This window comes from Pezoporus flaviventris, unplaced genomic scaffold (genome assembly GCF_033815535.1).
Source record: "Pezoporus flaviventris isolate CSIRO_AGI_PZ_B2104156 unplaced genomic scaffold, CSIRO_AGI_Pfla_v1 ptg000081l, whole genome shotgun sequence".
In the NCBI taxonomy this organism is placed as follows: domain Eukaryota; kingdom Metazoa; phylum Chordata; class Aves; order Psittaciformes; family Psittacidae; genus Pezoporus; species Pezoporus flaviventris.
This window is the reverse complement of record NW_026892629.1, coordinates 2289995-2315593: the sequence shown is the minus strand read 5'-3', so window position 1 is coordinate 2315593 and position 25599 is coordinate 2289995. Positions and strand designations below refer to the sequence as shown.

Here is a 25599-nt window from a genome sequence, read left to right as displayed (position 1 = left end):
CCTTTATTTTGGCTTCATGGTTACAATTCTGAAGTCCATTTATGCTTACAGTTAGATTGTTCCCAAATAATATTTCATATCTCACCATGTAAACAGTGCATTAGCTATCAGTCTGGTGTATAAGAACTTTATAAAATACAGATTAAGTAACTTTTTCTTCTGTACACTTTTCAGATTAGTTCATCAAGATCACTTAAAAAGGCAAATAGGTTAATTGGCAAAAAAGTGTTGTTACATTTTTTAATATCTTAGTACGAAATGGCACAAAAGGAAAAAGGTCATTTTAAAGGCTATACCCATCAAAAGTCTTAAACAGTTTGAATCAGTTCAATTGATTTCGACTTCATTTCAAATACCACTCTTGAACTTGGAATTGAACTCGTAATCTTCTTTTCTTCAGCTGTATGAAAGACCTCACATACTACTTTGGATCTGTTCACAGAAACCGAATCACAGCAGTTTCAGAACAGTGACATTCAAGTGCAGTTAGGAAGTTGGGAACTTCTATTCTTCCCAGTAAGCCTAAGAATTCACAGAGCTTATTTTCATGTAGCCAAGCCACACTTCAGATGCAAAGATACCAAGTGTGTCCACATAAAACACAGTATTTCTTAATGCAAGAACTGAAACAAAAAATCCACATAACTACATCATCCACCCTACCTACCTTTGCAGGAGGCTTCCAGGCATAAACATGCTCAATGCCAGGTACAGAGATAAATGAAGCATCTAAAAGATTTCAGCAAACTGAATGCTTAATTCAAAGGCTTCAGTTATAAAACAGATCTATCACACCGACTTCAGCAACCTACATCTTATTTTTGAATGACCCATATCAAATGGGCAGATGAGCGGGATGAAAAGTGAGCTAGAAAGACATTTCTAACTTAAAAATAAATTATGAGATGTGAATTTGTTGCCTCAAGCAACAGTTCTGGAGTTTGTTTTGGCAGCAACATTTAGCAATATCCCAAAAGATAATTGCCTGCCCCATCAAAGCAACGTATCAGGATTTTGATTAGCCCCCTAAACCTTAAGAGGTTTTTACATTTAAGTTAAGAGAACAGTTTATGACTTTGACAGCACCCATGTCCAAGAGGGCAGGCAGTTATACTGATGGTAGTACTGAGAACGTTACTTATCAGGTTAAAACAAAAAGTCATAAAAAAAGTAAGCATGATGAAGTACAGGACTATTATTTTATTCAGCTTCATGATGAACAAACCATGACTAGGAATTTCCTTTCATAATTTAAATACCAATTACAACACTTTCTCCAGAGGCTTATCTTGTAGCTAACCATAGGATGATTCCAAGAAGCAATACTCCAACAGCAAGTACAATGATGAGGATGCACATCTTCTTTCGGGATCTTTGCTGCCAATAGAGAAAAAAAAAAAAAAAAAACAACAAATCCAAGTTGATTGAAAACTGCACCACCACATCAGAAGACTATTCAAATGCTTTTAAGGTCCTACTGCTTGTGCAACTTAACTAAATTGTGTCCTTACTAACGAGTTATATAAAGTTGCTGAAGAAAAAAAAGCAAAGTTATCCACAACTTACTTTTATGGCTGTATCATTCAGGAGAATGATTTCAGTGGTATTTTCTGGCATACATCATAAACTAATGAAAGAGAATGTAAGTAACATAATAAATGGATATAACTAGAACACTGATGGAAAGAAAACATGGGAGAGCAGGCGACCACATATAGAGGAAAACAGACAATCTGCAGAGTAGAGGAGGCAGAAATGGTCTGTTCAAAAAAAAAAAAAAAAGACTATTAATGTATATGCAGAAGGGGACAACAGACTGCAATTTTAGACTTGTGGAAGACTGGCTTTGCATCTACTGACAGGGTTATTTTAAAGTTGTTTTTGTCAAGTTTAGGTGCAACATGCTCTTAAAAAAAAAACCAACACACACAAAAAAAAAAAAAAGAGAGAGAAACCTGACTAGAGACTCAGAATTTTCACATCTTCCATACGGGTCTGTAAGTTGAGATACCAGAGCATCCAAGACTTGCAGCAGTCTGTCATCATTTATCTAAAGGTTATGGAATCGAAAGGTTTCCTTCACAGCAGGAAAGGAAATTACAAGTGGGTTTCACAAGCTTGTGCTGATAGCCAAGTGGTAACAACACTCAGATCTTGGGATTCCAGGCCACAGCTGCAGAAGCAAAGCCAGGCTTTGCTCTACTTGGCCGAGGTTCTTCTGCCTGGGTGTTTTTTCCTGAACTTTGTTAGTATCGTGATAGGAGCCAACCACCATACTTAATGTGCCAGTTACTGCCACTTAGAATACAGTTCAAGGATGCATTCACTCCTTTCCCTCTCTCACTTCTGAAATCAGCAGGCAATCCTTCAGACATTTTGTCATTGATTTACTGTGCTGGCTTTACTAATACATTAGAGGATTAAAAAAAAAAAAATAAAAAATTCCCAGGACTAACTGACTTAAGAGGGAAGATTTATTACTAATAAGATTATTTCTAACGAGTTTCAAAAATGTTCAACAGAAATGGCATTTAAGGGTATTTAAAAGGCTTTTTAAAAAAAAATTGGAGATTTTGAAATAGGTTTTTAGCACCAGGGTAGCAATTAACAGAAGCTGGATATATACAGCTTTGAGAAGATTTTAGACAGCAAAAATCAGTGCTAACTGGCAGCATCTTCAGAAGACTTCCCTGCCCATCTTCCCTAGTCCTCCAGTTATCTTTAGAGGCTTGCTCTCCATATACAGGAACTTTTTACTTCTTGAGCTGTAAAAGGAGAGGTTGGTTTGTTTGGGGGTTCTGTTTGTTTAGGTGGTTTTGATTTGTTTTTTAAACAAAGCTCCAGGTGCTATGAAACAGCCTGGCTAATTTTACAGGAAACCCACAGCTTTCAGAGGTCACTGACTTTTGTTTTAGAGTGACCCAGAAGTACCACGGTAGTCCAACATAATACCATGGTAGTCTAACATAAACCTTTAAGGAAGTCTCCAAGCCTTGAGGAAAGCTAAACTACAGAAGAAAGTGGAAGTCAAGACTACTGAGAAAGGACACACAACTGGAAGTCGACACTGACATTACCTGGTAGTCTGCTGCTCTTGACAGCTGCTGGTTTGCTTGCTGCACATGTACATCTGCATTCTCCACATTGGCTTCTATGCTGTCTTTATTTTAAATGGGAAGAGTTAAAAATTTTGGTCAGTCATAACCTAGCCAAAGGTTTGGAATGCTGAAATACACTTGAGAGCATACGTAACAGTTGCCCCCCAACTGCTTTGTCTTCTCTTCATCAGTACACAAAGTTTTGTACCTTGATTTATGGAAGTTTGGTCAACACTATACTTATGAGGTAGAAACTTTCAGTACTCCTACTTTTTTGTTTTTATTTTAACACCCCCCCACCCCATTTTTACTTGTCCTCCAAGTTCCTACTGACAACCCTCTGCTCAGATTAAAAAAGTCCTAACGTTTATGAAATCAGAGGAAATGGACACACAGAACAGCCCAAGAGCCATGACTAATTTGGTATGCTATCATGGTGACACGGATATTTTATTTTTTATTTTTTCCTGGAAAAATATGAACAGGTTATGGGCTGAAGTGATAGAAAAAGATTTGAAAATGTATGCTGGACATAGACAACAGCATGGCTTAGCAGCAGACTCAGAAAATATATTTTCCAATCACATTTCTTTAAAAGAATAAACCTGCCTGCATCGGGGGCAAAGCAGGAACCTTTGCTGAATCTGCACACTTATATCGTTAGTTAATACAGTAAAACTGCCCACACGAACCCCTATTTTAGGTACAAACAGTTCAAAAATCTGCTCTTAAGGACATTATATACATATTAAAAACGACATAATTATTTATAGAACATTTTAAACACACCTTCTTAGCATATTCCCAGTCACCTCAGTCTACCCATTATTAGGTTGCACCTGGTTTGCTTTAGCATTGATATTTTCATTAGAGGAAATTTTCCAGCAAAAGGGAGCTCTACACTGCTGCTCTCCAGAGAAACATAATAAAAGATTTTCAGAGAATGTTTCAATTGGACTTACCTATCACATCACCTTGCTCATGGATCATCATTCCTAGATCTTTAAAAATTTCATTGATGTCCATAATATCTGCCTGCATGGAAACAATCATTGCATTAATTGACATAACATATTCTAATATCTCTGTACATTTAGACACAAATACAGCTCCTCCTCCTCCTGAGTATATATCCATGACTTTCTACACTAAAGGATAAAAAAAAGTTTACTTGGACATCTTTTGGTATTATGAGATCAAGTTTACCATAATCAAACTACCTGAGGGTAGGTATGCACACAAAGTACACTTCACATCTAAAATGGGACCTCTCATGGCTGAGGGCTTGGCTATACTTGTATTAGTTTAACTGAAGGGAAAGGCTCATGACAGCTTTGCTTAAAAGCTACCCACTTAAACTAATAAAGGCATGCAGAAAGTATTTTGTGTTAGTTTTAGTGCACCTATTGAACTAAACACGAACAAATTTCATAAGCACCACAATTCACAGAAATTATATGGCCAGGCTCTTGCACCTTTATTACACTATATCCTATTACCATCTGGTTATAATGAAGTGATAGATGCCAAGTTACCATCCATATGATCTCTTCTTAACTAATGACTGATAGACATTTAGTTCAATTTACTGTAAATTAACATATGGGTGGCAAGGAAGAGATTACTGAAAAATTTATAGATAGAATAGATTTTGCTACATGCATGAGCAAGACTTCCTGACAAACTCTAGTTCCAGCATCTTTCTTGTTGATGGCAGAGACGTGTTTTTTCCAGAATGGCTGGAAAAATTCATTTTGCTTTCAGAGAAGCCTCTTGCTGTCAGTATTTCATCACATGACAAGTTTTATGTGTAGCTTACATCTCATTTTTAAATGTTTTTTAACTTTTTCACAAGCCCTAAATTACAGAAGTTTGAATGAAACAGAGTATCTCTTTATTTCCAGGAATGTTCCGAAAAGCTGCTTACAAAATTAAGACGTTGAACAATACATTGGGAATGCCTGAGAGGAAAGGTATAATTTTGCTACATTTATATTCACTGTTTAAAAAGGTTATGTGATAGCACCACTATCCTGAAAAAAAAAATTATGTGGGTTTTTTTGGGTTTGTTTTTTTTTTTGCAATCACATAAGCACTCCCTTACTCCATAACTGAACCACTGAAGTTAGAGTATTGAAACACAGCTTTCATATAGAAGAGCTCTAATGCGTATTTCACATCTAAAGGCAATTATTTGTAGTTTTGAAGGAAAAACACACATCCACAAACAAATACTAACTCCACAAGATTTATGTCTGTAATTAATGTTCACGCCACTTTAAAATGTTCTTTTGCTTTGAAAACATTAAAAGCATATTCTGCTGTAAAAGGACTTGTACTTACCTCAAGCTGCCTAATGGAAGATTCCCTCTCCTGAATAAGACGGAGATCATCTTCTGTAATTTCTTCATCTTGCACTTGTTGTGCCTGTGGTTGACTATCAAACAAAAAAATCCCCACCCAGAACAGAACAGGCACGGTGAAAAACCACTTGGAAGAATAAAACGACAGGCACATACTTTACATTATCGGTTGACAAAATGTACATTTTTACTCTTGCCTGTCTAGCTAACAAGGGAAAAAAAAGGGTCTAAGTCACCTCTTCGGTATAGGAAGCTGCCGCTGCAGCAACAATGTACATAGCATTCAGCTAGCTATCTGGAAATTCCAAGTATAAATACAAAGGCAAAGTTTACATCCATCTGAGGCAAAAACGAAACTAGCCAACAAAAAAGAATCTAAGATTGAGAAGCAGTTCTCAGAGACTATGAAAGCAATGAGAGCTCCCAGATAACACTGAACCCTTATCATAACAGTTCTGCTCTGTTTGCAGGGTGGACTCTGCTTACCTAAGCTTGGGTCTCAGAAAGCCCAAATACAGGCTTAGGGCAGCTTAAGCATAAGCAGATGACTAAAGCTGAAACATGGGGAAAAAAGGGGAGATGTGAACCATTCCTTTTCTTCCCACCTATCCCACAAAAGTCTCTTCTCTACCCTTGCCCTATGGAAGAAAGCCCAACTGAACAACCTATCCCAACTCCCTCTAGAAAAAGGCAACTGATCAGAAGAATTAAAAAAATAAATTGGCAGCTGGCTTCTCTGCAAGCCATTTATTATTCTGAACTAGGTTAAGACTTATTAACAAATTCAGCCTACCTGTCCCAAGAGACAAGTGTTCGTTCCTTGTAGGTATCTTCAGGAGCACCACCCTACATGATCGGTGTTTAAAAGTATAAATAAAACATTATGGCCCTGAAAAAAGCACTGTCAGCATTTCTATAATGAGTCAAGGTTTATATTAAGTCAGCTTCTTACTGAAACATGATCTAACATGTTCTCATCCTGATTTTGTTATATAGCATATACAGCATTTGCATAAAGCTGAAATACAAGCAAAACTATTCAGCTCCGTAACTGCCTGCTAAAATTTACAAGCATAGCAATGCGTATTTGGCACAGAGTGAAAAGGCAAAATAGATACGCTAACAAGGAAAAGCTCAACATCTCAAGCTCTTCAGCATTTCTCCACTGTTACTGCATAGAAATCTGGCAAGTGATCCTTCCCTGCAGGAAAAACCTATTGATATTAAAAGGTCTAGCAAAAGCATTTTAAAATCTAATAAAACCTGCTTTTTCAAGATTACAGCATGAACCTGGGGGCAGTTCATGCCTTTGTGTAACAAAGGCAAGGAAAAAATAACAATTATTGGGGAAGCTGGGAGTATTATTACAACTTATTTCAGCCTTTACTGTAAAGTCACATATAGCACACATTTTGCTGTATTTGGAGTCAGATATGAGCTTTTGTATGTAGCGTTGCAGATACAAGTTTAATGTAGAACACCAACACCATTGCAAACAGAGAACAATGGTGCATTTCTTGATACTTACAGATACCCTTGAGCTGGCTCTTACTCTGGCTACAAAGTCTTTTTCCTTCTCAGCAGCTTGCCTTTGGAGTCTTTGGAAATTTGTTAGTGCTGTGGTGAACTCCCCAACAAGACGGTCTTTCTGTATTTTTCTTTGACGCTATAGGAGAAAAAGTTTTAGCAAGTCAAATAAGCTCAGGGTTTTCAAGGCTCTGCATTTAAAGGCTGCTCAATGCTAAGCCATATATTCTTGTTTGTTTGGTTGGTTTTCTAAATAGGTGTAAGGGAAAGCTGTCTACAAAACCATTTGTACCTGCATGGACAAACCTTTCCTCTGGGATCACAATCTGATTTAAAGAGGAAATAAACGTTTTTATTTTAACAGCTGGAAATGACAAATAGGCAGGAACAAGAAAGCTTCTACCTTCCTTATAATCTGCTGATTATAAAACCTACTGTTTCAGTATGAAATGTTTTGAACCTGTGGATGCTAAAATATGCAAAGGTGGGAGAAGGAGTGCAGAAAAGAAAGAACATGGCACTTCACATGTATTTTACATAAATACTGGAAATACATATTGAGCTGCATCCAGAAGTCGGTTCATATGCCCCCAAAGTGCTTAAGAACCGGTACAAAAATACCTGTTCTAATCTTTCAGGCTTTTCCATTATTATTATTATTTTCTAAGAATGTAGGGAAGGAAAGAGAAATACTGGGCACTGAGGAAAGCCTCCGCCATATTTCCCTAAAGACAAACATTACATCAACCCTTCCTTCCACATTTCTCAGAGGCTATAATTTGCCATTCAGCAATCTGTTATTTATGCATTTCATCAGGGGGTAGCTTTGATGAAGATGCTCATGATAAAAGAAGTAAATTAAGCAGTAAACATCTCACCACCGGTTTTCCAGCTCCAAGATAGAAAACCCATAAAACAAACAAACAAACAAAATTAAAAATTAACCAACCCAAACATGCTTTGCCTGAACTAGAGGTTATACACCAAGACTAAGTTTTAACACCTCTGTCTGAAGGTTACAGTTTGACAGGATAGGCACACATGGATCACGGCCTGCCATTTGAATTCAGCATTTCAAGACACTTCGTTTTCCTAAAGGCTCCTTGCTAGCCAGCCACTGACCAGGCAAATTGTCTGAATTGACAATAACCTGAACACATTTTCAGGGATGCTGTTGCTCTTCCCTTATAGAGACAGATTTTGCAAGGATATGAAACTGTACAGTGGCATATAGGAGGATGACAATGACAACAGCCATGTTAACTCCCGAAAAGATTTTACACAGACCTGGGCAAGAAGCCATTTAAAGACTTTACACGTTGTTTCAGCAACAACTCCTGCCCACCCCTCTTAAAAAAAGGAAAAGCCTGTGCACAAGACATAGCACATATGCTGAACAGAGTGACATATCTACTGTGCATAATCCCGTTATTTGGACAGTGGGTGAACAGGACTGGCTGCCTGGCCTGATTCCTTGATCCTGGAAGCAGTCAGAGTGCTTGCAGAGCCAGCATCACTGCAAGAGATTACAAAGCGCCCAATTACCTGAAATCACAGGCACAGTGACAGGCACAGGCCTTGATTCCTACCATTTCAAGCAGACTACCTCATTCCTGATACATAAAAAAAACTCTGGGACAAGTACAGGCTGCAACAGTGTCCCTGTTGTGCAAATATGTTGACTAACTAAGCAGTGCTTTGAAAGCCTGGTGAGAAGCACAAAAATAGACATGCAAAACTGAAGTCACTCAAATACTCTACATGAGCCAACATGACAGTCAAACAAGGCATGCTTTTTGGTTTTATACCTGTTCACTTGTTGCAGGCAAAGATCCAAATTCTTTAATGTGTTTGTCAGTTTCTTTGGCAAGCTGGTTGGTGTATTGCTGCTTCTGTTGCCTAAAAAACAAAAGCAAAGTTTCATTAGAGACCATTAGGTTACTATGTTTGAATTTCACTGATTCTCAGAAACACAGCAGTAACAAACTCTTCTCTTAAAGTGAAGGAAGCCATCTTTACTCTGTTCTTTACTGTAAAGGTGTGACATCAGGGATTCCAGTTGGGACAGATGCTGAAGAAGGTGTGTTCCTCAACGTGACAGCATCATTACTCAGTTTTCAAAACAAGCTTTCATGGTCCTTTTGAGGCTATCAATAGTTGGAAATACCTGGTCATTTCCAAATTAGACAAACTACAGGAAACACCATGAAAGCATCAAGAAAGAGAGATCTATATTCTCCCATGATACAATAGCTGTGAACTTAGCTGAAAACTTCACTATTTACTAACAGGTTTAACAGTGGTTAAAAAGAAGCCCGTCTTCAACAGCACTGCCTTTTTGTTTTGTTTTGTTTGTTTTTTTTTGCCTCTGCTTTTGATGTTCCTGGAGCAACTCAAATTCTTTATCTGCTTTTGCATTCTCCTCCCCAGCATATATAAAAAGGTTTTATCTGAAAAGCTACTAGCAAACAATCAGTATAAATATTAAAATAACCAAATAACTCTTCAGATAAGTGCCAACATGAAAGGAAAGGCCAAATATTCAGGCAAGTGAAAAACGGACAGATAAAAACCTCAAGGAAGCTTACTATAAATGTTACTTCCACAAAGAGACAGGAGTATGTCCTTCACAATAGTTTGTCTTGTTCAGTTGTGAATTTATGCCTAGATTCTATCTGGTTATTGCATGAACTGTGCATATTGACCTTCACCTATACACTGTCTCCAGTAGGATATCCATGGTGGACTGTACCTGACTAACTTTATGGGCCCTGAACTTAGGCTATTACAAAGCAATATGGCTGTTCACACAAAAATGAATGGATGCCTTTGGTCCATTACACACCTCCTACTACTATTCAATGGCCACAGTTCAACATTAACTATGCTGAAAACTGCCGACTGTCTCACCCACAGGGTTAGCACAATACATCGCTTACGCGCATTTATGATCCTGAGATTAATGTGGCAAAGGAGTTTAATGGAAAAAATTGTACCAGTTCATTAGACCATGAAAGGAAGGGGAGAGCTGTCTCTGTTAGTGGCATACTAATGAAAGTCCACCTTCAGGTGACTGAACTACAGCACAGCATCTGCCTTGGAGCCTTATTTCACTTCTGCTATTTTAGTATTTCTGACACGTTTATTTTATAGTATTATCCCTTACTGTAGCTTTCATCACTAAAAAGACATTCCCTTTTCTCCCCAGCTATCAGATCTCACAAAAGCCCCCCAGTATATTAATTACCTTGCGAAACTTAGACAGATTTGAAGAGTTGACTGGAGTGAAGTGTATGGATGTTTATTTTTTAAACAGCGATATTGTCCTGCCACTTTCCCTTGGCTGACATACAGAATAGGTTTTACACATGTATTGATACTTCAGGCAATCTACATGGGCAAAACAGCTGACTCTAGTTTACAGACTATTCAAGATTAATTTTAAAAGGCCCACCTCCACATTTAAGTTTCAAGTATTTCTCTATCCTTGCCTTTCTCGGCGAGATCGAGCACTCTGCTTAACAAAACGCCCACCTCAACACCTACCAGGAGACTATTTACAATGCAATGAAATTAAACCTTTTCATGTGAAGTACTCACAGCTGTTGCCTCAACTCAGGCGTGTCTTGTGGTGTTCCAAGCTGATGTAGTATTCTCTGTATTTCAGCAGCTGTTTGTGAAGAGGAAGAGAAATCTTAATGGGGCATGGACAATTCCCCACTTAATTTTATGCATTTTTGCTTGACAAGTCTAAAGACAAAAAAGTTTTCAGAAACTGATACTCAAGAGTTTTTCAACCTACTACAAAGACTCCACTCAAGAAGTTCCAGAAAAACTAGTGAATGATTTTTGATCAATCAAAAGCCCAGAGCTTCTTAGAAAGGACAGGAAGGTATTCAAGTGTCTAGACAGAAACAAATAATTTAAAAATCGGTTAAAAATGTAATTATAATAAGTATAAATCCCGCCTTTTATTATTAATTGTTAAAATAAGCAGAACAATTCTGATGCTGGTTTAATCACGTTTTGCACATGTAATTTTGAAAAGCCACATTAAAGACTGCCATGAGATTATCATACGCAAATTTTTCAGAACCAATGCACTGATGAAGAGACAACGACAAAGGATTTAGGGGCTTACAGGACACTAAAAAAATATAAATAATTGGGTGCCAAGGTTTAAACTGTAATTTTGAAATCCTTAGTTTTAAATGTGCGATACAAATCACCAATTTTTTTTTAACTGCAAGAAGTAGCACATCATCTGAGTCTTATTTCCAGCTTAATATATTTAACTGACAAATGAGAAAGCAAGGAAAAAACCAAGATGCTTCAAGGATATGCAGTTTATCACACTGCAAAACTAGTATCCTCTATGCGGTTTTCCTTTATTTAACACCTTCACATGTTCTAAAACAAAATAATACCAGCATGCAAAACAATTTAGACCTCAGCTAGAAGTAGACTTGTCTTCCCTGTAGTTCTGTGGCCCTCTCCAGGTAGACTGGTATACCACGGTCAGTAGAAAATATGATGGCATGTTACAATGTGGGATCCTCAGTTGATATATTTTTTTCCTAAATACAGTTAAATTTCAGTAAAAGGCATCTCTAAGCAATGAAGAAAACCTTAAAACAATCAAACAAAAAAACCCAGACAAAATAACTATGTATTTTTCCATTCACTGTGGAAGAGATCTGTAACAGACAATTTCAGTTATAAGGAAGTTACCTGTGACCTGTGTTAAGCATGTAGATAGAACTGGAATGCCTTCGCAAGTTTTTAGTAATACTATTAATTCTAATTTTTGTTTCATAACAAGTTTCCAGTGAAGTAGATAATATTGGCTTTTCTACACTGCTTTACACAACATCCCAATGTTGACAACTGTTATAGCAAATTCCTTCTGAACACACCCAGGTAATGAAGATATCAAAAAAAGGGAGAAGTTTGTACCCAAGTTTTCCATGAAGTAAAAATCAAATACTTCAAATTTATTTGGGGGAATTGAATGGACACAAGCTACTAAAAGAATTACTGAACGGAACAGCACTGTCAGAGGGGTTTCACACAGAGTATATTTTAGTTAAGTTGAAAAGCAGCAAATAATCAGTGAAAACTTTGGAATTTTGCCTACAGTTGCCCCCTTCTGCAAGCACCAGCCTTTTCCTGAGTGGTGGAGGCCTCCTGCCTGCTGGGACCTGGGAACTGTCCAGCCCAGCACACTTGTTGGCACTTGGTGCTGGTTACAAGTACTGATAAACACAGACACTGGGCAATTCAGCCTTCTTTTTATGTTCAGTGTAATGCATCGTTTTAACAAAAAAAAAGATAAATGGCTGGCATTATTTTTGGCAGAGATAGCCGCAGCCTAGAGAAGTCTCAGGCTTCTTATCATCATGTTCCAGTATTTAAAGGGTGGCTAAAAAGAAGATAGAGACTCTCTTTTTTTACAAGGAGTCACACAGAAAAAGCTGAGGGGTTTTGGGCACAAGTTACTCCCAAGAAGATTCCAACTGGACACAAGAAGAAAGTTTTTCACAATGAGAACAATCCACCACTGGAATAATCTTCCTGGGGAAGTGCTGGATTCCCCAGCACTAGACACTTTCAAGATTCAGCTGGACAGGGTGCTGGGACATCTAGTCTAGGTCATGCTTTGCCTCGAAAGGTTGAGCCAGATGATCCTTGAAGTGCTTCCAACCTGGTGTTCTATGAATCTAATATCTGTAAAATTGAACATAAAATATCCTTTGTTTGTTCCAGAGCACCGTCCCCTCTATTTCAAGAGCCAACGAGCTGTGATTCTGTATGTACTTTTACAGGGAGAATTCAAAAGAACCAACCAACCAACACCCCAAAACCAGCAACAACATCAACAACCAACACCCCACCCCCCTCACCCCACAAAAAACCCAACGCAAAACAAACTGCGAGCAGTCTGCTAACAGCCGCTTTCCAGGCAGAAAAAGTACCGGTGTGTCCTATCGCCACCTAGAGATGTATTAGTTAAGTGCAAATAAAGAAAATAACAGCGTTTTGCTTTAAACAAAGGCTCTCTACTCGAGTAATTCTCTGAAACAAAGCCTATACCTACAATATTTGCATTCCCAGTTAGATACACATGCCTCATCTAAAACTGAACACAACCAGATAATTGAGGTAAATTTAAAAGCTAGCAGCACATAGCTGTTCAGCAACATGATTCCAAGCAGAGGGAAGTTCATCCCAGCTCAGGTCAGGATTCAAGAATGCAGAGCAAAATTCAAATACATTTTACCAAGAAGTCTATTAAGTCTGCGTCAACATCACAAAATGTTAACAGGATTTCAAATCTCAAAGTAAAAAAAAAAAAATCAATTAAAGGGGGAAAAAAACCTAAACAAGGCACTGATTTTTCTGGGCTTCCTGTAAAGTTAGCATCTTCCACCTTAACCTTTCACAATAAGGATATTATTAAGAAAAAAATAGCATTTCTCATTTTTTTTGTTCATACGAAGTACACTGCATTGAAAAGTGAAATACTGCTTATTCAAGTAAGCAAATGAAAAAAAGGTGGAGCAGTATAAGTAAATTTGGGCCAACAAGCTTCAGCAGCACTCCTGAGGCTGTCTTCATAAAAAGACAAAAGCAAGCTGAAAGGACCAGTATGACACAGAAAAATTAGAGAAGCTGACCTTCCCAAAATCTTGATTTACAGTACACACCTGCAGATTGATGAGTTAAAGAAATCCATCCTTTGTACTCCTTCATATAAACATGATGGAGTGTATACAGGATAGAAAAAAGTATACCTTTATAGTCTTCCAGTTTTTTTGGTTTGGCTTGTTTTTTGTTTTTTTAAACAGATTTCTTACTGTAGCTACTACTTTTTCAGACATTTGATACAACACTAAACATATGATCAGAAAACCACCTAAACCACAGATATTTGTCCAGACTCATGGACTCATATATCTTTACTGATAAAAGCAAAACTAGAAATAGTCAATAAGACATTATCACCTGGATCACAGATGTAAGGTGTTTTGTTCCCTTATATGTATGCACAGCCATCTTGCAGAATTTGATTCAAAGCTTTGAAACTTCTTAGGTAAAAGTGAATATCGATTCCTTTCCTCAAGGGAAAAGCAGAGTAACTTTAGTCTCTTCTCCTGAAGGTTAAACTGCAGAAGCACCTCTGCTGGCTCCCCCTACAGACCCATCTGGGAAACAAGCAGGGAGAGAATCTTGGCACTGAAGAGCGGAACTGCAGGAAACCTGGATTTTTTTTCATTAAGCAAAGACTCCTTATTTCCCAACTTTACTGCTGATGGTGGTATTTATAAGGGTACTGCCTCCCTCGTTTAACCAGAGCTTTTTGCCCCTGCACAAGGAATTCATATTGGCATGTCAAGGCACCTGGCAGCTGCTTTGGTGCCTCTCAATCCATCAGTAATGTTCAAGTTTCCCAGAGAGCCAAAGGCCTAGGCCCAACTCAAAGTCCTAGTTCTGCGCTATAAACATACTGGTAACAATAAGGGACCTAAGATCAGAGCACAGTTTTGATGTTTTCCTAGGTTACCTCACTCTTTAGGTATTCACCCTTCCCAATTCTTCTAACTTCCCAAGGAGCTTTAAAAGATAGGAGTAATATGACTACCAAAGGTCCCTCCTGGGCATTACCAATCCTGTAACAACGTCTGACTAGATCTTGTGCATGATTGTAATCCATTTCAGTGCAAAGTCTGACAGGTTCCTTGGGTATGTACAGCTAGCTAGCTGCTGGACTTTGCTCAGGAGCTGCAGAAGGGCACATACCATGTGCATGCAGGCGTTCTGCATCAGTCACCAGGATATCGCAACAGCCTTCATCAGAGGCATGCATGCTCCTGAAGCCACTTCTACACTGAAGATCACGGTAGATGTTTGCATATAATGAAGATCCACAGCTCTTTCAGGGCTCATACTGAAAGTGGCAGTAGCTGTACCTTGCCAGCTTAGCCTGGCTATAAGCCACCACAGAAGACAAGTCCCCACTAGGAACTAGGCAGTGCAGTGACCAGGGTACATGATACCATGCAAGCAAAGTACATTTTCTCCAAGCAGTTGCTATCTCACATGCAAAAAAAAATAATCTCACTTTTTCCACCTGAAACGTAGTCTTACATTATAAAGAACCAATACTACATTAGTAAAAATACTTTTCACTTATCTTTGTGGCATTCCTGGTCAAGATATCATAATACATACCTATTAGCTGATGAAAGCTCTTCAGCTACATTCAGGTCTGTCACATGCTCAGGAACTGGTCAGGCACGGTTAATGATGAGCCAGAGAAACAATTAAAACCTAACCTGAATTTCTACAGAGAAAACTATTTAAGACTCAGCTCATATTTGCTTTTACTTAGCCAAACAGTTGTTCCATTTCTAATCAGTGTTCCCTCTAGTCAGAGAAAAAAAAAAAGGGGGGGGGGGGGGGGCACAGGAAAAAAAACCCTCATATATAAGGCTGCTTTTCTCAAAATGACTTACAGGAGTAGCAAGATTCACAGTGGAAATATTCACATTTTTTAACAGGTAGGAGTATTTGAGAAACATGTTCGTCCAGATCTGCAATATATACTGCTTTTTCCTTAGATAAAAATGTATTTCATATACTGGATCACACACTGTCCTTGCTTAAAAGCTGTCTTTTAGCCGGGTAGGAAGAAGAAAGTTTCATCTCCTTTTTCCTCATCTTTTCTTGTTTTTCAGCTGGCTCTGCAAGGCTGTTCCATTACCAGAAGTAAACCCATGTTCATGTAACTGCTCCTTGGACATGAAAGTGTTTAAGATCACACAGGAAGTTTCAAACTTAAAATAAAGAAACAAGTTAATCAATGCAACGAAGATCAAAACATAAAAAACTTCTTGCCTCTAAAAACACAGGAGCAGTCTTATCCCCAACTGAGAATCAATAATCACTGTATAGGCTGTTACACTACAGTACTGTTGCAGAATTAAAGGTGCAAAGGCCCCTTCAGTAAAATCCTATGTTTGAATGTTTGAAAGGTAAAGAACTAAAAGGAGGGAAATGAAGAAGAGCTGTAAGTCACCCACCTTCTCTGGCAGGACTGAGAAGGTCCAAGCACCACATTCACCCCTAGCGTGAGACAAGGGAAACTGAGGATGGTCTTTGAACGCTTACAAATAACTCCAGCTACAGGAAAGAAGCTTTCCCAGGTTACCTACAATCAGCTATCTTCCTATCTCAACCTCAATTCTATTTAACATCTGGAAAACCAAACTTTAAACCCCCCAGTGGCCATGACCAAGTTTGTTGCAGCTTCACAGCTGGAGAGTGACGTAACACATAATCCAATCTAAAAAGAAGGGCACAACATAAAAGCATGAAACTGGGCAGGAAAGTATGTTTAATAAATACTACTCATTATTCTGAAGCCTGGAAACTCACTTCTTACAGGGATCATCAAGACTCTGTTACAGCCACCCAGCTACAGTTTCCTTCAGTGCTACAGTCAAAGCCAGACCCACCACCTTGCGCAGTTTTGGGAAGCTACAGTCTAATGCTTTCACAGAAAATGTGGCACCCATTAGGTGTGTATGGAAAAAACACCAGCATCAACATGAGTAACTAACACCAAGGCATTGTACTGCAAAGGACAAGAACCAGACAAGCAGGCAGGGCAAGTACAATGAAACCTGCCCTTCAGAACAGCAAGATTTGGGACCTGTCACAGGAAGGAGTAGCAAAGCAGTGTTCGAACCAGCAGCTACAGTTGCTCCTGAATATTAATTGTAGCCTCCATGTCTTTTCTTAAATATGGACAGATAGTTTTAGTCACTGCCTAAGGTTCACAGAACTAAAACAAACAATGGGGATTTAAAGTCATTGACTTCTAGTCATATTCCTAGTTCCTGAACCCAAACAGAATAAACAGAATCAGCAAAGCATTCCTTTGTGTCTCCAAATGCAAAGTCTGCTCCACATGAGGCTCAGGCTTGGCTATGGCTTCATGAGGCAAATAAGCAGCGAATACACTACCAGCACAGTCACTAGAAATGCTCCGTCAAAGACCTTACATGCGCTGCCACCGGTTGGGTAACTATGAAGAAACTTCCTAGTTGTTTCCAGCTGAACAAGTGAGTCAACTGCACATCCAGTTGCAGATTAAGTTGTGTGGAATGTAATAAACTTCAGAGTCACTTCAGAGCAGGTTACTGGAATAGAAGAATTATTTGTAAAAATTACACCACATCAAACTGCTCTTGCCTGGGGACAGCAGACTTCCTCAATTTATTCAAATTCAATTCAATCTGTTTTCCTTCCGCATATCAATAGATGGTACTTGACTAAAGATGAACAGAGACTGCAGAAAACATTCCTGGATCAATCTTTTAATAAAAGGTGTTGCACATAGCAACCTAAGGTAGTTGCAATAGATTCAGCAGATTTACACTTAACGTATAAGCAGAAGATCCTCTTCAAAGCTACTAGTGTAGTTCACAGTACAATTTTAAATAAATCACAATGCTGTGCTAACCCTACTTCAACCAAGAGTAACAGTTTACTAGAGGAATCAAATCTAGGACACCAGCTTATTAAAAAGCTCACCTAATTGGAATCAAGTATCTAAAAACATGAATAATTTGGTTTTAAGTTATTTGCTTTATTTTGTCTTAACTCAGTGTATAATACTAATTATTCTAGAAGAGGACAACACATTGGCACAGAGAAAAAGAGTAACTGAAGTATGTGTGGGAAGGAGAAAATAAAATGAAGATGGAGATGAAAAATGTAGTCAGAGCTCTAAGGACTTAAGACTCATTAAGCATGAAAAAGTGGGAAAACACAAAGTCTTTTATCCTCTCCTGCTGGATTTTATTAGAGCTTCTAGCATTTCTGAATAGAATCGTGCCCCCAAGTGACCAGGAAAACCACTGACAATGCCTGGAGTTCAGGATCTGCCTTCAGTTTTTCAGTGCTGTTGTCGTTATTCCATGATAGTGTTCTACCACCTGCAATGGCCTTTCAAGGACACTGTGAAGTGGGACTGAAGTAATGCCTGTTCTTCTAATGTGGGTGTAGAGCACACTAAATACACATTGCATAAGTGCACAACAACTAATCATTTGATCAACTGCTACTGCTCAGCCAAGGGGAAGTCATTAAATCAAGTTACAATCACTTTTTATTTAATATCTTAAATTTTTTATGGTAACTTCGTGAAGCACTGAAGTCTGAACTTTTCTCTAAAGAATACCAGTAGCTTATTAAATTATGAAAATGACACATGATTCTGCAGTAAACAGTAACTTCACAAATATCATAAACCCAACCCACCTACATGAAGAAAGCCATATTTTTTAAGAGGTCAGATCACTAATACAGGAAGCTAACTCAGGAGCTCTTTAGTACCCACCTTGCCCAGACTAGTTAACTAAGGCATTGCAAAACTGTAGGATAAGGAAAAAAATCTTTACTGACGTAGACAGCATGCTGAGGTGTCCATGGAAGACCCACTTTTCACTCTATTCTGCTGCTAGCATCAATAAACCCCTGTCCCTCTTGTGCAGTGTCACCCACAGAAGACATTGTTTCATATGTCAATTTCCATAGAAACAAAATATTTTTAACAAACAAGACAAAACACCAAAAAATATTAACAGCATTCTCTAAATTCATTAAAAGAAAAAAAATAAAAAATCTGTGAGGCATACTACCTTAAGAATATATGCTACTTAATGCAGTACAAAGCCCTTAGGAACAGCATGCAAATAATTTTCAGAAATAGTTTATTTCTAAAAGAACTGTGGGCTTCATGTCCTCACCTCATTTAGAAAGACGTGAAATACCTGGATTTCTCCTCCTATTATACTCCATATATAAATTATGACTTGCACATGTAGCACATTCAAGTTCAATTCCTCAGCCTTAAAAACCTAGAAAATGGAATATGAAGGACCATAAGCGGGTGCTTAGAACACCTAATTAACCAGCCTTTTCCAGGTCTTACTGAAATTTTATCCTAAATCCAAGAAACCCTCCTGACAACAGCTACAATAATAACAAAAGATTTGTTCCAACCAGTGTGTTCCCACAGTTAAATTCTAGTTAACTGCAGCTGGCAATATTATTGTTAAAAGTCTCAAACTCTACTTTAAGCCTATTTGCTTTAAAACCACACTTGTACAAAACCGCGCTTTAAATATAGACAAAACAGAATTTTGCTTTCATATGGGTTCAGATTTCAACACCTCAGTGATTCAATTTACTTTTCACTCTCCCTTTTGTATCCTTCTCTAGTTAAAGAATTATCATGTGAATCTGTTGGTGTTACAAACACAGTGGCAGACATAGTTTTTCATCAATGTTTCAGCCTGTTGTAGCTGAATGTTTTAGCTACCTATCAGGCTTAAACCACAATAAAAAGGCACATGTCAGAACTCTAATCTTCTTCAGAGCTTACTCTATGCTTCCAATTTTCGACAGTTACATAAAATGAAAGGGAAGGTTGTATGATTAATGTAATTCAACTCCCATTTTAACAACGTCCAGTGAAAATACTGGCTTATAGAAAACTTGGGATGCAACAGAAATTGGACTAACTCACTGTTACATGGCACAGTGATCTCTGCTGGCTGAAGCTGACCTTCAGGGAATGTGCTCTATATGAATTGATGTTTGTGATACCTCAATGAACAGAAAGTCAGCAGAAAGCATGAGTCCTTAGGAGAAAGAATCTTTCAAAGCCAGGCAGATTCCCCATAGTCATATGTGGATTGTGGCTACTGAGTTATATGTATTTATTTATTTAATCTTGCAGCATGCAAAGCATATGTTTCTCCTGCTGGGCTGATTTTCAGTGAGCTTGAACAAGACAAAATCTATCACTGACCTTGCCAATAGTGAGCAAGGGTAGATTATGCCATCCTTACTGACTTCACTACTATCACTGCACAAAATCCTGCCACAACCTTTATAAACTGGAGGAGCTGGGAAGGAAGAGGTAGGAAGGGAATATGGATGCCTCACTTCAGTTATCATAGTTTCTATAACTTTGAGTACAATTAGAAAAGCAGAAATCTCTAAAACTTAAAGACTGGGTGTACTTTATCCAAGCCAGACTTTGTTCTGTGTTTCCAAGCAAAAAACGGCATTCTAAACCGTTTCTAAAGCAAAGCTCCCAAAGCTTGGCTTAAGACGTCAGTGGAGGTATGATAGTTACCTTAGTTACCTATCTAGGTTGTAGTGTTCTTACTTTCTTCAGGGACTGTGCTGAATGACATATGCAGTAGCTACAAATATTACGAGCAAAGCAAAACAAAGGTATATAAGTCTGCTTCCTCAATGACCCATGCATGGGAGAAAGACTAGAGAAGTAATATGTGGGGGGAGGAAAAACCACAGCTGGTTACTTTTTCTTGCACTTTCTGTCAGAGGCACAAGTTAAATCTTTCCAGCTAGGCAGGAAGCCCCTACTCCTCTAACCATATCCTACAACCGTGGAGTTGTCCCTACAGATGAATGCAATTCCCATTTTGCTGCCTCTTCAGAACATCTTTTCAAACAAAATGCTTTCCCTTGTTTTGCTTAACACAGAGAATCTATTCTACAAAATGCAGAAAACTGTCAGATTTCTAAGAACTGCTCCCCTTCATCTTCGCAGTTGTAAGAAGTCTGAAATTAGCATTTTAAAGCTTTTCAATTGGGCTTTTTGTTTGCTTTACTTATTCTACTTTCATCTTTTCCATTTGTTGAAAGATAGATATCCTATTGTACAATTTGTTACATGTGCTTGAAGAAGAGGAGGAAAACACCATAGGAAAAAAAAATATGGACTCATACTCTTATCCTACTAGACATATCCCTAGTATGACAAATTAACATGCCTGACAGAAATACAGATTTGTAAGCTTGCAGGACTTGTTTTGCTAAATTAAAAATATTAAAAATTAGATATATTTATTGCTAGCTAGTCTTGTTTCTGTGCATCACGCTCATTCCCTGTCTATTCAGTTCCTGTAAACAAGTGACCAACAGGCAATATTTCAAGGAAATACTGAAGCAAGGCTTTGAGACTTCTCTCAAGTTAATTGCAACTGCCATTAAGCTGCCACATAAGTGAAAACTCAACATATGAAACCCAGTTCTGGAACTACTCCTCCTTCAGTAAATTCTGATTAAAACACCTTGATAATAAGTTCTCCATCTGAAATCCCAGGCAGGTTGAAGCGCTCAACCCTGCGTCAGTCTCTGTATTTCTGTCCTTCATATTCAGAAAGTTAGGGACAAACCTTGGCCATCTTTAAATTCATATTTCAAAAGTGCAACAGGATGTGTGTGATCTTGTTTTATAATCAGATAAAAGATAAGCCTGGAATGAGAATTACACTTACTTTGGATCAGATTTCATACAGACTTTCAAACCTTAATCATAAGTTTTGTCCTAGTAAGACAGAAATTTAGCAGCTGCCTAAGTCTAAGAGGTGCCAAAGCTCATTATACACTTTTTTGGTTTTATTATTTAAATCTGAAGTTTCCCTAGCTGTTTGCAGATCTGCTTCTCATCACTATTAACCCAGACCCGAAACCAGACCAGTGAGACATAGCTTGCAGGCATCACTGACCTCACCAAGCTTCAGCACACAACACTGCAACTCATTCAAGCACATGTGATTCTGGCTCCCCAGGTTTTACAACACTGCTCAAAGACAAGTCACATGGATTCTCTAAAAATGCTAGCAGGGAGTCTGAGAGTCTAACTGTCCTTCTCCTGCCTGAGGCCTGCTGCTCTACACTGGATGTTAAGAATTGCCTTAAGTTTTACAATTCCAGCTGCTCAGTGGAACACTTTCAACAAAAGTTATGGAAAAATGCCCCACAGGCTAGTTCCCTAAATCTCAGCTCAGAGGTGTTGCTGATAAAACATGAGTTTCAGGCTGAGGAAAGTAGACTCCCTTCCCTAGATGCTGCTAAGTGATGTTATGAGCACTTACTTGTGCAGAAATGCTGGAAACCCCAAGGGAAACCACTGATGCCTGTTTAAAGAACAGCTGAAAGAACCTTCTTTTCATAGAATGCTCTGGGGTTTGGGATGCCAAACATACATAGGTGCCCTCCTGGCTTAAATTTCCAAGAGAACTCAGAGTGCAGACAATAGTGTATGCTGCTTAGTTAGCTAGTATTTATATTGTCAAAGTCCTAAGAATGCCCGCCAACAGCTTCTCCTCCAAAGAAATTCTTAACAGCCCACTACAGCTAGCACTGTAGTAGTCCACCAGCACTTGAGGCAAGGCAGAAGCAATTTACAACTCTTAACATATCTTCAACATAACAATCAACTGCATGACTGGATCAACAAACATATCAATAAAATCTGCTCTTCAAAGTTAAAAGGGTGCTAAGCCACCCCAGCTGCTACAAGATACACATATATAGGTCCACTCCACTAACACAGAACAACCCAAAATAAAAACACTATCTTGCCACTGATTTAATTCTGGAAATGGTGTGCTAAACCAGCATAGAGACGAGCTTTGCTTGTCAATCAGTTACAGTGGGTACATAAACTAGGAAATAAAAGTATTAATACAACAGCAGTGTCACAGTATTAAATGTGAGATATTTAATCTTGTATGTGTATGGTGTATTCAAAACAGAATCAGAAAAAAAACCCAGATCAAATGTATTACTTGGAGGGTGTATGTGTATTAATTCAACCTTGAAGAAATGCTATGGTTGTTCTGACCAGCGCTACTTCCTATAAAACTCTGGTATGTTATGAAACCTCAGCAGCACAGCGTTGTCTAATATAGGAAGCTGCTCTTTATTTCTCCCAAAAGTTAAAGGGCCAGCTTCTAGCTGGAAAAGCCAGCTTTCAACTACTCTGTATTTCATCTATATCTCTGTAGTGGTATTCACAGTTTGCTTGCATTTTAGAAGTGTGAATTAGATTTGAGGATCCCCCTGAAACAGTTTGGTGATTTGAAATGGAACTTTCTCACTCAATCTCACTCTGAAAACAAGTGTATCTACACAATGCCAGATTGACCAAGAAAATTTCAAACGTGTTGAGGCATCTCACAGATCCTAAGCATTTCTGGACAGAAGTGCAAAATCAAATCAAATGCTTAAAAAGAAAAACATGGATTTTGGGTCAAGACGCCTGTTTCTTTCCCTATTTCTTCCTAACCAAGATCATAAATTGCAGTCTAAGAGACACCTGCTCAGCAGCTGACGAGAACTATAGGTCCCCTAAGCTTGTAGGTTTGTCCTCATTTGACCTGGAAGCTCTCACAGCTCACACCTTCCACCAAGAAGGTGGACAGATACTACATATGGGAACAAAATAGCTAGAAAAGTGTACATGAGCCCTTAGAGAGCTCAGTCTAAGAAACATGTCCAACATATTGATAGGATTCAGATCCTCATAAAATCTACCAGAGGTGAATGGACTACAAGAATAGCTGAGTGGTTACAGTTCAGTAAGGTCTACAGAAAGGCAAGGGACGGAATCCAGCTGTGTACACCTAACTGTCCTAGAAAAGTGCTTGGCTGGAGCTTCTGAAGGCAAAGCTCCTGTTTCTAAAGCTATGCAGCAGTGAAGCCAACTTCAATTCAGACTTAGGTCTTGGAATGGTAGAAGCACCTGTCTATTGTTCAGACTTCTCGACTTTAAAAAGGAAAGGAGAACAGGACTGCAGGTAACTCCTGTGGCACATCTCCTATCTAGGCCTGGGCAGCTTGCTGTCACAAGGGGATGGAGACAGAGAAGTGGGAGGTGAGATGGAAGAGGCAGGATGAGACTAAGGACTACCTGGTTAATTATGTACAGCAACTCTCTTCACAGTGCTCCAGTTTTAACCTCTGATTTCATTTTATGTTTTCACCTGACAACTTAGATTTCTTTTTCACACTTTGGAGCCTCAATGTCTGTTACAGGTTGGCAGGTGCCTGCAACACGGAGTGAATTAACTCGTCAGATTCTATAAAATAAAGTGAAAGGGCTTTTATGGAGCCAGTTTGTCAATTTTTAGGTTGAAGAAATACAATCCTCATGTACAGAAGTGTTTCAATAAAGCAAAGTTGCAATTTTGATTCCCATCTGTTGAGATCTAAATTCCTTCTGGAAGAAAATATGAAATGTAGCTGGAAAAACAGGCAAAACCCAACTATGCCATTTGTCTGTGCTACAAATACTAACTCCTAGAACTTGTCTGCAAAACAAAGACCGAAGTTTTTATTAATACTGACTTAACTGATCAGAAGTTTTAATAATACCCATTTCTGCATGCACACCACATCCTGCACAACATTAAAAATATGCATGTCAAAACCTAGCCATACGCTGTTCATGGCTAGCACCCTTCTGATGAAAAATATACTCTGTGTGATTTGAGACAAAACTGTGTTTTCTTTACACACACATATGAAAAACATAATGGAAAATGGAAGGAAAAGAAAAAGGACTGAAAACCCTAGCAGCCTAATTTAACTCTTAACTTGAGCACCCCTATAAAGTACTGAAATTTACACAATCTGATTTACATATCTAATATGTACTTCCAAGGGTAAGCTGCAAGGTCACAGTTTCTATTCCTGCTAAACAGTTCAACCTACAGCAAATACTTGATGCAATCATTGCTCAGCAAACATCTCAACCTACCATCTTAAGGTGCCACATAACTGGCCAGAACAAGACTGGCTTATTACCAGCAGCCATCTTATTAATTATTTATTCATTTAGTAAATACAGAGTGATCTTATACTTCACCAGGATAGATCACGCTTAACCATACAGACAAAAGACTGGATCTGCTGCATGGGGTGACACAGAAATATCAAATGAGCAAGTGAGGTCAAAGAGTGAATTCCCATGAATGAATCTTAGAAACTAACCTTGAACAGGGCACACCACCATTATTAACTTTCATATAAAACATGCATAAATGCAACTTACAGCATTGTGTGATCTTCTGGATGTTAGACGTTATGCGTTGGGCTAGTTGATTAGGATCCCCGAAACTCACACCGTACGACATGGCTGAGTAGATTTGCTCTCAAGATCATTCACGACAGGAACAAGTCAGACAGTCTCCACCTATTAAGGACACCTAACCCCCCCAGAAAACAGAATTATGTGTTGGTCGTTGGTTAACAAATGTCTCCATCATCATAAGGAAGAATGCATAGGAAAAGATTACAGAAAATTCCAGATACTAAGGTTTACCCTCTCAAAAAAAACAGTACTTCAAAGGCAGAATTTAAGGGGGAAACCTTCTTAAAGTATTAAATATGATGTCCTTTTTGAACTTCATCTGCTGCCATTCCTGAAAAAGATGAATGTTTAATCTCTCAATGCCAAAACCTCTGTTTAATTACGTCCCAAACCAATTATATGGTTATTTCCATACCATGTATCACTTATCCCATCAATATAACCTAGCATATATAAACTGCTGGGGGGGGGGGGGGGGGGGAACAAATAACAAAACCCAGGAAACCAGCAGATATCACACAAGGTGTCAGAATGAAGGAGACACCCAGTTCCCTCTAAACGCCAATCGTTTGTACCAACTTTGGTTTTAGCTGTAACCTGGTTTCATCTGAATTCTAGGAACTGC

The 25599-nt window shown here is 38.5% G+C and overlaps 1 protein-coding gene across 2 annotated transcripts; it reads right to left on the bottom strand.

The window, feature by feature from the left end:
• Positions 1-1175: 1175 nt before the first annotated feature.
• STX7 (syntaxin 7) lies at positions 1176-25234 on the bottom strand. 2 transcript variants are annotated; one of them, XM_061475011.1, is made up of 9 exons: positions 24936-25234; positions 10589-10658; positions 8797-8887; positions 6990-7127; positions 6255-6307; positions 5442-5535; positions 4061-4133; positions 3078-3160; positions 1176-1372 (listed from the first exon to the last, which is right to left on the bottom strand). In XM_061475011.1, exons 1-9 carry the CDS (start codon positions 25015-25017, stop codon positions 1211-1213), a joined length of 846 nt encoding a protein of 281 aa, XP_061330995.1. In that variant the 5' UTR covers positions 25018-25234; the 3' UTR covers positions 1176-1210. The 2 variants fall into 2 exon arrangements, with proteins under 2 accessions (XP_061330995.1, XP_061330996.1); XM_061475012.1 differs by having other exon boundaries at positions 1176-1377; positions 24936-25227.
• Between the last annotated feature and the right edge of the window lie 365 nt (positions 25235-25599).

What these genes read in the sequence shown, in the direction of transcription:
- STX7 (XM_061475011.1), bottom strand. Translation starts at nt 25,017, where the DNA reads ATGTCGTACGGTGTGAGTTTCGGGGATCCTAATCAACTAGCCCAACGC. An exon ending in TGCCTGCAACAAGTGAACAG is followed by an intron (nt 7,128 to 8,796) that starts GTATAAAACCAA and finishes TTTCTCCTATAG; the next exon opens with CGTCAAAGAAAAATACAGAA. An exon ending in GAGCCAGCTCAAGGGTATCT is followed by an intron (nt 6,308 to 6,989) that starts GTAAGTATCAAG and finishes CCGATCATGTAG; the next exon opens with GGTGGTGCTCCTGAAGATAC.